Source organism: Ceratotherium simum, chromosome 4, assembly GCF_057802395.1.
Source record: "Ceratotherium simum simum isolate JZ-2026a chromosome 4, ASM5780239v1, whole genome shotgun sequence".
In the NCBI taxonomy this organism is placed as follows: Eukaryota; Metazoa; Chordata; class Mammalia; order Perissodactyla; family Rhinocerotidae; genus Ceratotherium; species Ceratotherium simum.
The window spans coordinates 2,403,087-2,416,555 of record NC_141903.1 but is presented as its reverse complement, the minus strand read 5'-3'; the positions used below and the strand labels follow the sequence as shown (position 1 = coordinate 2,416,555).

The window sequence follows — 13,469 nt, the reverse complement described above, 5'->3', positions numbered from 1 at the left end:
GGCACAGATGACTATTGATTGTCATTTGTTAGATCTTCTTCCCCCTGGCAGAGGAGAGGTCATTAGCAAGATCATTCTGGTTTCTATAAACTTTTGATTTGTTCCTGAGGTAGCTCAGGTCCAGGCTCGATTCTAAGACAGACCAATGTTTTATTTGCACTTCAGGAGATAGACTTGTAGGCCTTGCTAAAGCCACAGTGAGAGGAAGAAAACTCTGAGCTGATCATAAGAAACACTTAGGAGGGCCACAATCCAAGGTTCTTGTTTGCTTCAGTGGGTTGCGTGAACCTAGGACTAAGGCATTGACACTTTAGAGTTGGGATGAGTAGAATTGATATAGCCCCTTGTAGCTGGGCTTACAAGGTTGTCAGCCTAGCCAGCAGATCATGACCTTTTTCATCCAGGCAGACTGATAGGGCCTCATATCTTAATGGGATGTCTTGATATGCTTTCTTAATACTTTGTAATAGTTTGCTCTTTTATAATTTGGCATATAAAGTGAGTGTCCTTGACACTGTTCCTTTGAGATGTTTGAAGCTGTTTTTTTCCCCTTCAAGCCTTTTATTGATGGTGACTATACCAGTCTTTGTGTGTGGGTAGTGGGGTAGTCATCTGTCAATCTTGATAACATACATACAAGTGAACAATAACTTTCTCATAAATATCAGTCTAGTTATAGTTCTGGTTTTTTTTAATCAAGAATTATATTTTTTTCTTTCTGTTATCGTTATGGACTCATGGCTTTTTACAGACTTAATTAACTAAGTCAATAACAAATTTTTGACTTAGCCATCAGAAAGTCCTTTAAGCTGGCTCCTATGTCCCTTGACATAACCCTACACACACACACACACACACACACACGTATGTACATGTATACGTATGTATATATATTACGTATTTTTAAACCTTAAGGACAGTGGGTTGAGTTAGCCATACTCTATTTTATAACACATTTGCACCACTGGTGTGTGCAAGCCCATTTTTTCATTCTTATATTCCCACTCCATTCTCCTCCCTATTCCCCACCTCATCCCACACCGCAATAGGCAAACATACTAATGCATTTAATGTGTATCTTACCAACCCTGTAAACTTTGCATCCTTGCTTTCTGCTAATATCAATATGTCGCACACTCACCTTGTACCTTCCAGAGCCCATACAAAGAAGTCTCACACATACTTTGTACCTTCCATAGGCCATGAAAGAAATAGCCATCCTTCCAAGGAGTCCTCATTCCTTTTAGTTGTTAGAGATCAAAATCTTAAGGACTGTAACATACATGTACTACTGGAGTGATATTGTTTAGAACCACTGTAATAAACAGAGCCAGAGATTTAATAGGACATTTTATTTTCTGATTTAGTTCCAACATTACTTTAAAACATACCTATTTAAATTTTAACTTTTTGCAGACTAAAACTTTGCTTTCTTTTATTATTTGCTGAACCGTGTAATATCATTGTTTTTGTTTATTTTTTTTTTTGTGAGGAAGATCAGCCCTGAGCTAACATTCGATGTCAATCCTCCTCTTTTGTTGCTGAGGAAGATTGGCCCTGAGCTAACATCCGTGGCCATCTTTCTCTCCTTTATATGGGACACCGCCACAGCATGGCTTGACAAGTGGTGCGTCATTGCACGCCCGGGATCTGAACCTGCGAACCCTGGACCGCTGAAGCGGAGCACCCGCACTTAACCGCTTGCATCACCGGGCTGACCCCAATATAATATCATTCTAACTGAAATTATTGAATTATGGCCTTAACCAAGTTTTAATAGTTATTGAATTCTGTTTTGTACTATCTTATCATTATGTTAGCCCTCCTTTACCTTATTCTGTCTTTGGCTGTCCTATTACTGATCCTTGACTGCTTTTCAATATTGCATGCAATTCATTATTGCCTTTTTCTTGAGGCACGAACTGGCTACCCTCCTAGCTTGGCAACTTTTGGCTTCACCTTATATTTTGACACTTACACAGACTAACTCAATAATGCCTAGCTGCTTCTGTACTTGGATTGGTGCTAAAACCTCCCCACAACCCAACTATTCTATAATGGAACTTCTTCTATAGGAGTTTGAAATATGTGTATATATTAACTAAGAGTATTTTCTAGTGTTGTGAGCTAGAAATTTAAATAGAGCCTTACTTTACCTTTCCTGTGCTCCTATTCTGATCTTATTGGTTATTTTTTTCATATTTTTCGGTTCAAAGTGGGATTAGTCTTTCTGGTGGTCACTCTAGCTCTTCTTCAGGCTCTTTGATAGAGTCCCTTTGTCTCTAGCTTTTTTTTCTCAGTCTACCGTTGCTTATCACAGAGCTTTATACCTGAGGCAAGGATGGGGCAGGAACATATGGGACTGTGTTGCTGGGAATTGTTGCTTTTTCTCTTCCTTTTTCTTTTAAACAGCTGTATTAAGATATAGTTCATATACTATAAAATTTACCATTTTTAAGTGTACACTTTAATGGTTGTAAGTATATTCACAGAGACCTTCTACCATTACCACTACCTAATTTTAGAACATTTTCATCACCCCAAAAAGAAACCCTGTGCCCGTTAGCAATCATGCCACATTCCCACATCCTCATCATCCCTGGAAACTACTCTCTACTTTCTGTCTTTATGGATTTGACTGTTCTGGACATTTCACGTAAATGGAATCATATGATAACGTGGCTCTTTCTATCTAGCTTTTTTCACTCAGCATAATATTTTCAGAGTTCATCCGTGTTGTAACGTGTATCCGTACTTCATTCCTTTTCATGGATGAATAATATTCCTCTGTATGAATATACTGCCTAATTGCCTCTCTCCCCAACCATTGGTAAATCGCCATTTTACTTTCTGTCTCTATGCATTTGACTTTTCTAGCAACCTCATAGAATTGAAATCATATAACATTTGTCATTTTGCATCTGGCTTATTTCACTCAGCATAATGTTTTAAGGTTCATCCATGTTGCAGTATCTATCAGAATTTCATTTCTTTTTAAGACTGAATAATATTCCATTGTATGTATATACCATCTGTTGTTTATCCATTCCTCTGTCAATGGACATTTGGGTTGTTTCCACCTTTTGGCTATTGTGAATAATGCTGCTGTGAACATGGGTGTACGGATCTCTCTTCAAGTTCTTGCTTTCAGTTCTTTTGGGTATATATGCATGAGTAGAATTGCTGGAACACATGATAATTCTCTGCTTAAATTTTTGAGGAACTGCCATGCTATTTTCCACTGTGGCCACTTTATTTTACATTCCCACTGGCAATGCACAAGGGTTCCAATTTTTCTACATCCTTGCCAACATTTATTTATTTATTTATTTATTTTAATAATAGCCATACTAATGGATGCAAAATGGAATCTTGTGGTTTTGGTTTGCATTTGAGTGCATTTGCATGCACTAATTAGTGATGTTGAGCATCTTTTCATGTGCTTATTGCCCATTGGTATATCTTCTGTGGAGAAATATCTATTCAAGTCCTTTGCCCATTTTTGAATTGGGTTGTTTGTTTTTTTATTGTTAAGTTATAGGAGTTCTTTGTACATTCTGGATATTAATCCTTTATCGGATATAAGATTAGTAAATATTTTCTACTATTCTGTAGGTTGCCTTTTTATTTTGCTGGTAGTGCCCTTTGATACACAAAAGCTTTTGATTTTGATGAAGTCCAATTTGTCTGTTTTCTCTTTTGTTGCCTGTACTTTTTTGATGTCCTGTCCCAGAAATCATTGCCAAATCAAATGTCATGAAGCTTTTGCCCTAGGTTTTCTTCTAACAGTTTTATAGTTTTAGGTTTTACATTTACGTCATGGATCCATTTGGAGTTAATTTTCGTGTATGATGTTAGGTAAGGGTCCAACTTCATTTTTTTTGTATGTGGGTATCCTGTTTTCCCAGCACCAAAAGACTGTCTTTTCCCCATTGAATGGTCTTGGCACTCTTGTCAAAAATCGTTTGACCATATATGTGAGGGTTTATTTCCAGACTGTCTATTATTGGTCTATATGTCTTTCTGCCAGTATCACACTGTTTCAATTACTATAACTTTGTAATAAGTTTTGAAATCAGGAAGTGTGAGTCCTCCAAGTTCATTCTTTTTCAAGATTATTTTGGCTTTTCAGGGTCCCTTGGGATTCCTTATGAATTCTAGGATGGATTTTTCTATTTCTGAAAAAAAACAGCATTGGGATTTTGATAGGAATTGCATTGAATCTGTAGATCGTTTTAGGTAGTATTGTCATTGTCATCTTAAGTCTTACAGTCCATGAGCACCTGATGTCTTTAAATTTATCAATGCTTTACTTTCTTCCTAACATGTAGTTTTCAGTGTACGAATCTTTCACCACCTCCTTTGAGTTAATTGTTAAGTATTCTTTTTGATGCTGTCATAAATGGAATCCTTTTTTTATTTCTGTTTTGGATTGTTCATTGTTAGGATATAAAAACACAACTGATTTTTTGTTGATTTTTTTTTTTTCTGCTGCTTTGCTGAATTTGTTTATTCTAACAGTTTTTTTCTGGAATCTTTATGGTTTTCTTCATATAAGATCATGTTATCTGTGACTGAGATAATTTCACTTCTTCCTTTCCAATTTGTATACCTTTTTTTCTTTTTCTTGCCTAATTGCCCTGGCTGAAAATTCCAATACTATGTTGAATAGAAGTGGTGAAAGTGGGCATTCTTGTCTTATTCTTGATCTTAGAGGAAAAGATTTCAGTCTTTTACCATTGACTATGATGTTAGCTATGGTTTTTTCTTATATGACCTTTATAACGTTGGGATAGTTTCCTTCTATTCCCAGTTTAAGTGTTTTTCTCATAAAAAGGTGTTGAATATTGTCATGCTTTCTCTGCATCACTTGAGATGATCATGTGCTTTTATCCCTTCATTGTGCTAATGTGATGTATTGCATTAATTGGTTTTTGTATGTTGAACCATGCTGGCATTCCAGGGATAAATCTCATTTGGTCATGGTGTATAATCCTTTTAATATGATGCTGAATTCTGTTTGCTAGTACTTTATTGAGGATTTTAAAAATCAATCTTCATAAGGAATATTTCTCTTTAGTTTTCCTTTCTTGTAGTGTTTTTGTCTGGCTTTGTTTTTAGGGCAGTGTTGGCCTTAGTTAGGAAGTGTTCCCTCCTTTTTAATTTTTTAGAAGAGTTTGAGGAGAATTGGTGTTAGTTTTTCTTTAATAGTAGGTAGAATTCACCAATGAAACCATCTGGTCCAAGGCTTTTGTTTGTTGAGAGATTTCTGTTTACTAGTTCAGTCACCTTACTAGTTACGTGTCTATTCAGATTTTCTATTTCTTCATGATTCAGTCTTGTTAAGTTTTTTGTTTCTAGAAATTTCTCCCTATCATCGAGGCTATCCAATTTGTGGTAATACAATTGTCCATAGTTCGTTCTTATAATCTTTTTAATGTCTGTAGAATCCATAGTAATGTTGCTACTTTCATTTCTTATTTTAGTAATTTGGATCTTCTCACTTTTATTCTTAGTCAGTCTCACTAAAAGTTTGTCAATTTTTTAGATCTTTTCAAAGAACCAGTTTTGGTTTTGTTCATTGTATTTTTCCATTCTCTGTTTTATTTATCTTGGCTCTTGTCTTTATTATTTCCTCCCTTCTGCTAGCTTTGAGCTTAGTTTGTTCTTTTTCTAGTTCCTTAAGTTGAATAGTTAGATTGTTGGTTACATCTATAAATTTTCCTCCTAGCACTGCTTTCACTGTGCCCCATAACTTTTGATAAGTTGTGTTTTTGATTTCGTTCGTTTATAAGTATTTTCTAATTTCCCTTGTGATGTCTTTTTCGACTCCTTGGTTGTTTAAGAGTGTATTGTTGAATTTCCACATATTTGTGAATTTTCCAGTCTTGTTATTGATTTCTAACTTCATTCCATTGTGGTTGAAACCTGTAGGATGCCTTATTTTTAAATCTGTTGAGACTTGTTTTGTGGCGTAACATGATCTATTCTGGAGGATGTCCTGTGTACACTTGTGAAGACATGTATTCTGTTTTTGATGGGTAGCATGATCTGTATGTGTCTGTTAGATCTAGTTGGTGTATCGTGTTGTTCAAGTCCTTTATTTCCTTTCTTCTCTTCTGTCTGGTTGTTCTGTCTTTTATTGAACGTGGGGTATTGAAGTCTCCAACTATTATTGTAGAACTATTTGTCCTTTCAATTTCATTAATTATTGCTTCATATAATTTGAGGATGTATCGTCAGATGTGTATATGTTTATAATTATGTTATCTTCTTGCCGAATTGAACCTTTAATTAGTATAACATCCTTGTCTCTTGTAACTTTTTTTGTTTTAAAGTCTTTTTTGTCTGGTACTAGCATAGCCACCCACTCTCTCTGTTGGTACTTCTGTTTGCATGAAGTATCTTTCCATCCTCTCATTTTCAACTAGTTTGTGTCTTTGGATCTGAAGTGAGTCTTCTTGTAGGCAGCATATAGTTGGATTATGTTTGTTTTTTTCCATTCTGCCAATGTCTGTATTTTGATTGGAGAATTAATCTATCTATATTTAAAGTAATTACTGATATGGAGGAATTTCAGCTGTTTTGCTATTTGTTTTCTATATGCATTTTATCTTTCTGTCCATGATTTCCTGCATTGCTGTCTCCTTATGTGTTTAGTTGATTTTTTTGTAGTGAGACATTTTAATTCCCTTCTCATTTCCTTTTATGTATCTTGTATAACTATTTTCTTTTTGGTTACCATGGAGATTACATTTAAGGTACTAAACTTACAGCACTAATTTTAATTTATACCATCATAACTTCAGTAACATACAAAATCTCTGCTTCTGTACAGCTCCATCCTTATCTGCTTTCAATTATTTATGTCACAAATTATATCATTATACATTGTGTGCCTAAAAACATAGCCTAATGATTTTTTGTGTGTGTGTGAGGAAGATTAGCCCTGAGCTAACATCCGATGCCAATCCTCCTCTTTTTGCTGAGGAAGAATGGCCCTAGGCTAACATCCATGCCCATCTTCCTCTACTTTATATGGGACGCTACCACAGCATGGCTTGACAAGTGGTGCGTCGGTCCGCGCCTGGGATCTGAACCTGTAAACCCTGGGCCGCTGAAGCGGAGCGCGCGAACTTAACCGCTACGCTAGCGGGCCAGCCTCTCCTAGCGATTTTTTAATGCATTTGTTTTTTAAATCATGTAGAAAATAAAAAGTGGAGTTACAAAGCAAAATTATAATACTGATCATGCATTTACCTTTACCAGAGATCTTTATTTTGTCACATAGCTTCAGGTTATCGTCTAGCATCCTTTCATTACAGCTTGAAGGACTCCCTTTAACAGTTCTTGCAGGGCAGGTCTACTAGTGACAAACTCCCTCAGCTTTATTTACCTGGGGATACCTTAATTTTTTCCTCATTTTTGAAGGACAGTTTTGTCACTGAGAGAATTGTTCATTGACAGGTTTTTTTCTTTCAGTACGTTGAATATATCAACCCATTACTTTCTGGCTTCCGAAGTTTCTGATGAGAAATCTGATAATCTTATAATGTATAAGGGGTCTTTAATAAGTCTTGCTTCTCTCTTGCTGCTTTCAGTATACTGTCTTTGGCTTTGGGTTCTGACAGTTTGATGAAAGTGTATCTCAATGTGAGTCTGAATTTATTCTGCTTGGAGTTTATTAAGCTTCATGGATTTGTAGCTTCCTACTTGCATCAAATTTGGAAAGTTTTCAGCCATTATGTCTTCAGATGATCTCTCTGCTCATTTCTCTCTGTCTTCTCTTTCCAGGACTTCCACAAGGCATATTTTGGTCCATTTGATGGTGTCCCACAGGTCTTTTAGGCTCTGTTCTCTTTCTTCAATATTGTTTCTTTGTTCCTCAGACTCAGTAATTTTAGTTGTCCTGTCTTAGGTTCACTGATTCTTCTGCCTGCTCAAATCTTTTGAATTGCTCCTGTGAAGTTTTCAGTTATTGTACTTTTCTTTTTTCCACCCCCCCCCCACAAAGCCCTAGTAGATAGTTGTTATGTCATAGCTGCACGTCCTTCTAGTTGCTGTATGTGGGACTCGGCCTCAGCACGGCCGGAGAAGCAGTGCGTCGGTGTGCGCCTGGGATCCGAACCCAGGCCGCCAGCAGCGGAGCGCACTCACTTAACCGCTAAGCCACAGGGCCGGCCCGTTATTGTACTTTTCAACTCCAGAATTTCTTTGTGGTTTCTTTTTATGTTTTCTGTCTCTTCATTGATATTTCCATTTTGTTCACCATTTTCATAACTTTGTCCATATCTTCCTTTAGCTCTCTGAACATTTTTAAGGCTATTGTTTTCAAGTCTCTGTGTAGTATGCCCACCATTATGTCTTCCTTAGAGATTTTTTTATCTTTTTGTTCTTTTGAGCCATAGTTGCCTATTTTTTTAATACCTTGTGATGTTTTTGTTGAGAACTGGACATTTGAATTCTATAATGTCAAAACTCTGAGAATCAGATTCTTCCCTTTCCCCAGGGTTTGCTGATTTTGTCTTGCAGGGTGTCTGTGTTTCATGGATCAGCCTGAGATATGAATTGAAGGTTTTCTCACATCTTTTCTGACCCTGTATCTTTTGCTGGACATGTATGGAGACTTTCTAAATTCCTCTGTGCAGTTGCTTTGAATGTTTTTATATTTAAATATATGGTTCCCTAAAGTGAAAAAAGGTAAAATGAAGGGGTGAAAAAAAACAGGCACTGTCCCTTAAATTCCCTGGAAGCTACTTCAGCCAGTGGTGACTATAACAGTGGCACCTGCCATTGTGTCTGCACCTCCATGATCCAAAGCAGTAATCTGCAGTCAGAACCCAGATCCCCAATATTTGGAGAACGAGGTCCTTATTGCCACCTTGGCTCGTGCAAGCCACTCTAGGAATGCTAGTACAGCTGCCTGCCATGGGGCTGCTGACCAAGGCATGGGTGGCAGCTACTGATTGAAATTAATTGCAGTTTACTGGCAAGCTTTTCTCTAGAAGCTGCAGGCCTTCAGATAGATTCCAGAGTTCCAAAATAGTAACCTCAAGACAGATTCTGCCAGTTCAGTTTGCTAGGTGGAGAGACAGAATCCTGGAACTTCCTACTCTGTCATCTTCCCTGATGTCCACTTTTTCTCTTCTAATTCACATTTATTTTACAGTTTTGGCATTTTCTTTTTTCAAGTAATGTTGAAGAATAAGACTTGCATAGAAGTTTCACAATTATGAAGTTAATTGTTTTCATTTGGGGAAGAAATTTTGATAGTTTTCTTACCATCCACCCACCATTGTTTTCAGCTACCCAGAAGGCTCTGGTATTTACTCTTTAAAAATGTTTTATCATTCTATAAGTATTTTAATTTTCTACTTAGAAAGTATGTTTTTTAAGTAAAAATCTTTTTTAAGATCTTGTTAGCTGTATACTGATTTTTTTTAATTCCTTTGCAGAAACCAGAGTTTTAAAATTAGTTGACATGGTCTATAAGAGGAAAAAGTAACCCACTCACTCCCGTTGCAAAAAATGACAGAAAGTGGAAGGAGATTTAATTTTTAGTTTTATTATGGAAAAGTTTAGACATATATAAAAGCATACAGGATAGTATAATGAATTCTTGTGTATCCATCACCCAATTTCAATGGTTATCAACTTATTGTCATTTTTTGTTTCATCTATACCAGTGGTTCTCTGCCAGAGGTGATTTTGTCATTTGTCAATGTCTTGAAACATTTTTGATTGTCACAACTTGGGGTGGTGGAAAGAGTAGGTGCTACTGGCATCTAGTGGTAAGAGGCCAGGTCTGCTACTAAACATCCTACAGTGCACAGGGCAACCCCACACAACAAAGAATTATCTGGCTGAGGTTGAGAAATCCTGATCTTTGTGCAGGATTCAATGTATCTTTATATATTTTCTTTAAAATATCTTTATATAACATTGAATTGTTCTATCCAAGAATAGGAGAGGTTGTTCCACTTGTTCAAGTGTACTTTAACATCATCAAGACTTTTAAAATTTTCCTCATAAATTTTTCATATTTCTTGTAAATTTATTCCTCTAATTCTTTGTTAGTGTAAATGAAGGCTATTGATTTTAGTGTGTTAATTTTATATCCTGCTACTCACTCAATGGTAAAACTCATGTTTTACCATTGATTCTTTGAGGTTTTTTAGATACATCATCTAGTATATCATTAGCAAATAGAGGTAGTTTTATTTTTTCTTTACTCATTCTTATGTCTCTAATTAATTTCTCTTATGTAATTGTATTGGTTAATAAATCTAGTAAAATCTTGACTATTAGCAAAAATAATGAGCATCCTTGTTTTGTTTTTGATAATGTTGGGAATGCCTGTGGTCTTTCTGCATTAAATAAGATACTGGCTTTAGAACTAAAATACATGTATTTTATCATGTTGAGGAAGTATTCCTCAATTCCTGCTTTCTTGAATGTTCTTATTATCAATGGTGCTGAATTTTTTTGAAGGTTTTCTCATTATTTCTAGATATATTCATAATTTCTTCCTTTATGTACATAAAATAGAATGTACTGCAGTAAGTGGTATGATAAGGGGACTGGATTTTTGGAGTTCAGAGTCAAGAAAGGATGCACAGAGGAGTTAACATTTGAACTGAATCTGAAGACTATGGAAAAATTTGGCATGTAGGAAAAGGAGGGAAGACATTCAAGATTAGAAATAATTACAGAAATGAGAATGATGTCTTGAAGATAATTTGAGTCTGTGGTAGGCTTTGGATACCAGACTTCATTTTCCAATTCATACTTCTCTTCTAATCCTTTCTCTCTCTTCTTCATTTGCCTAGTCACTGTTACGCTCTCACCTTCTTTTTTTAAATTTTTTTTCCCCCAAAGCCCCAGTAGATAGCTGTATGTCATAGCTGCACATCTTTCTAGTTGCTGTATGTGGGACGCGGCCTCAGCATGGCCGGAGAAGCAGTGTGTTGGTGTGCGCCTGGGATCCGAACCCGGGCCACCAGCAGCAGAGCGTGCGCACTTAACCACTACGCCACGGGGCTGGCCCTGCTCTCACCTTCTTTAAATGCTTCCTTTATTCTTTTATTCACCCTAGTACTTCAGCCCTCATTCATTATTATTTTATACAGTGTTACTTTCCTATTTTCTCTTTCTATTTTCTTTTAATCAGATAGCAAGCCCTTATTTATATATCATTAATATTTATTCCCTCTACACATTTAGTTTCAGCCAATCACCTGAATCATTGGCATTTTCTTTCTTTTTTTGTTTTTTTCAGGATGTAAGAGCAGTCCTAGAACCACAAAGTCAACTCAAACTCAAGACTCATTATTTCAGGGGCTGATAAGGAAAAGACTCAAAAAGGATGAACCGTGGAACTTCATATCAGAAAAACCCTGCATGTATGAAGACATATTAAAGAAACAGAAGGACAAAAATGAAAGTTTACAAATAATTTCAATCACCCATACGAAAATCCTTACTTTAGAAAAAAGCCATAAAAACAGTGAATTTGGCCAAAATTTCAGCCTGAAATCAGTCTTCATTAAGCAACAGAGAAAAATACCCTCAAAATATGAAATACAAAGAAATACCTTCAAGCAGAATTCAAATTTACTTAACCAACCAAAATTCAAGATAGCAGAGAAACGCTATAGATGTAGTATATGTGAAAAAGCCTTCATTCATAATTCATCCCTTCGTAAACATCAGAAAAACCATACTGGAGAGAAATTATTTAAATGTAAAGAATGTTCAAAAGCTTTTAGCCAAAGTTCAGCTCTTATTCAACATCAAAGAACTCATACTGGAGAGAAACCCTATATATGTAAAGAATGTGGGAAAGCCTTCAGCCATAGTGCATCCCTGTGTAAACACCTAAGAACCCATACTGTGGAAAAATCCTATAGATGTAAAGAATGTGGTAAATCCTTCAGCAGAAGATCTGGCCTTTTTATACATCAAAAAATCCATGCTGGAGAAAATCCCCATAAATATAATCCAGGTAGGAAAGCATCTAATTGCAGCACATCCCTTCCTGGTTGTCAGAGAATTCTTCTCAGAAAGAAGTCCTATTTATGCAACGAATGTGGCAACACCTTTAAGTCTAGTTCATCCCTTCGTTATCATCAGAGAATTCACACTGGAGAGAAACCTTTTAAATGCAGTGAATGTGGGAGAGCCTTCAGTCAGAGTGCATCTCTCATTCAACATGAAAGAATTCACACTGGAGAAAAGCCCTACAGATGTAATCAATGTGGAAAAGGTTTCACTTCTGTTTCACGACTTAATAGACATCGAATAATTCATACTGGAGAGAAGTTGTATAACTGTAATGAATGTGGTAAAGCCTTAAGTTCCCACTCGACACTTATTATTCATGAGAGAATTCATACTGGAGAGAAACCATGTAAATGTAAAGTGTGTGGGAAAGCCTTCAGACAAAGTTCAGCTCTCATTCAACATCAGAGAATGCACACCGGAGAAAGACCCTATAAGTGTAATGAGTGTGGGAAAACATTCAGGTGTAACTCCTCCCTTAGTAATCATCAGAGAATTCATACTGGAGAGAAACCATTTCAGTGTCGAGAATGTGGGATATCCTTTGGCCAAAGTGCAGCTCTTATTCAACATCAGAGAATTCACACAGGAGAAAAACCCTTTAACTGTAATACATGTGGGAAAACTTTTAGACAAAGCTCATCACTTATTGCACATCAAAGAATTCATACTGGAGAGAAACCCTATGAATGTAACGCATGTGGGAAACTCTTCAGCCAGAGGTCGTCCCTTACTAATCATTATAAAATCCACATTGAAGAGGACTCCTTGAAAATAGATTTGCATGTGTGAAAGCCTTAAACCAAAGCTCACCAGAGTATACATGTTTGAGCTAGATTTAATAAATGTAATGAATATGAAAAAACTTTCTAATTTAGCCCTCAACAGAAATTAAAACCCAAGGATAAACCTTGACTATATAATAAATATGGGAAAACTTTCATACCTGTCAGTCAGTTATTAAATTATCTTGAGAAAATAATTCACAGTTGCGAATATTGATTTTGCCCATTTGTAAGATAAAAGATGGGTTTTTATCTATTTATATAGCACTATATGCTATATACAATATGTAAATGAGAGAAAAATGAGTGCAGGTATGCTGGATTTTTCATTAGAAAGACGAATTGTATAAGTTACTAACATTTATTATAACTGACATTTAAAGAGCAAGCAGAAGAATTGATCTTAAAAATATATGCATTTTTAAAGCAAAGGACCAAATAAAAGATAAAAGCAAACTGTAAACTACCTCTTAGTCTCTGGAATTTGCCTTTTCCTAATCTGTTGTCAAACTTTGTGCATAGTTTTCATTAAAAAAGAAAGAAAAAATCCGTTTCCTTCCTCCTTTATTCTTCTTACTTCCAAACTACACCAGTCTTCAAAAATTTTTACACGATTTGTAATTT

General features: G+C 35.9%; 1 protein-coding gene across 3 annotated transcripts in view; it reads left to right on the top strand.

Annotated features, from left to right (window-relative positions):
- The window catches only part of LOC106801557 (uncharacterized), a 29,545-nt gene extending 16,154 nt beyond the window's left edge, over positions 1 to 13,391 (top strand). For all 3 annotated transcript variants that reach the window (XM_087429239.1, XM_087429238.1, XM_014786046.2), the window contains one exon: positions 11,279 to 13,391. In XM_087429239.1, coding sequence (XP_087285365.1) covers positions 11,279 to 12,852 — 1,574 coding nt within the window. In that variant the 3' untranslated portion in view covers positions 12,853 to 13,391. The remainder of the gene's footprint in view (positions 1 to 11,278) is intronic.
- The last annotated feature ends 78 nt before the right edge of the window (positions 13,392 to 13,469 follow it).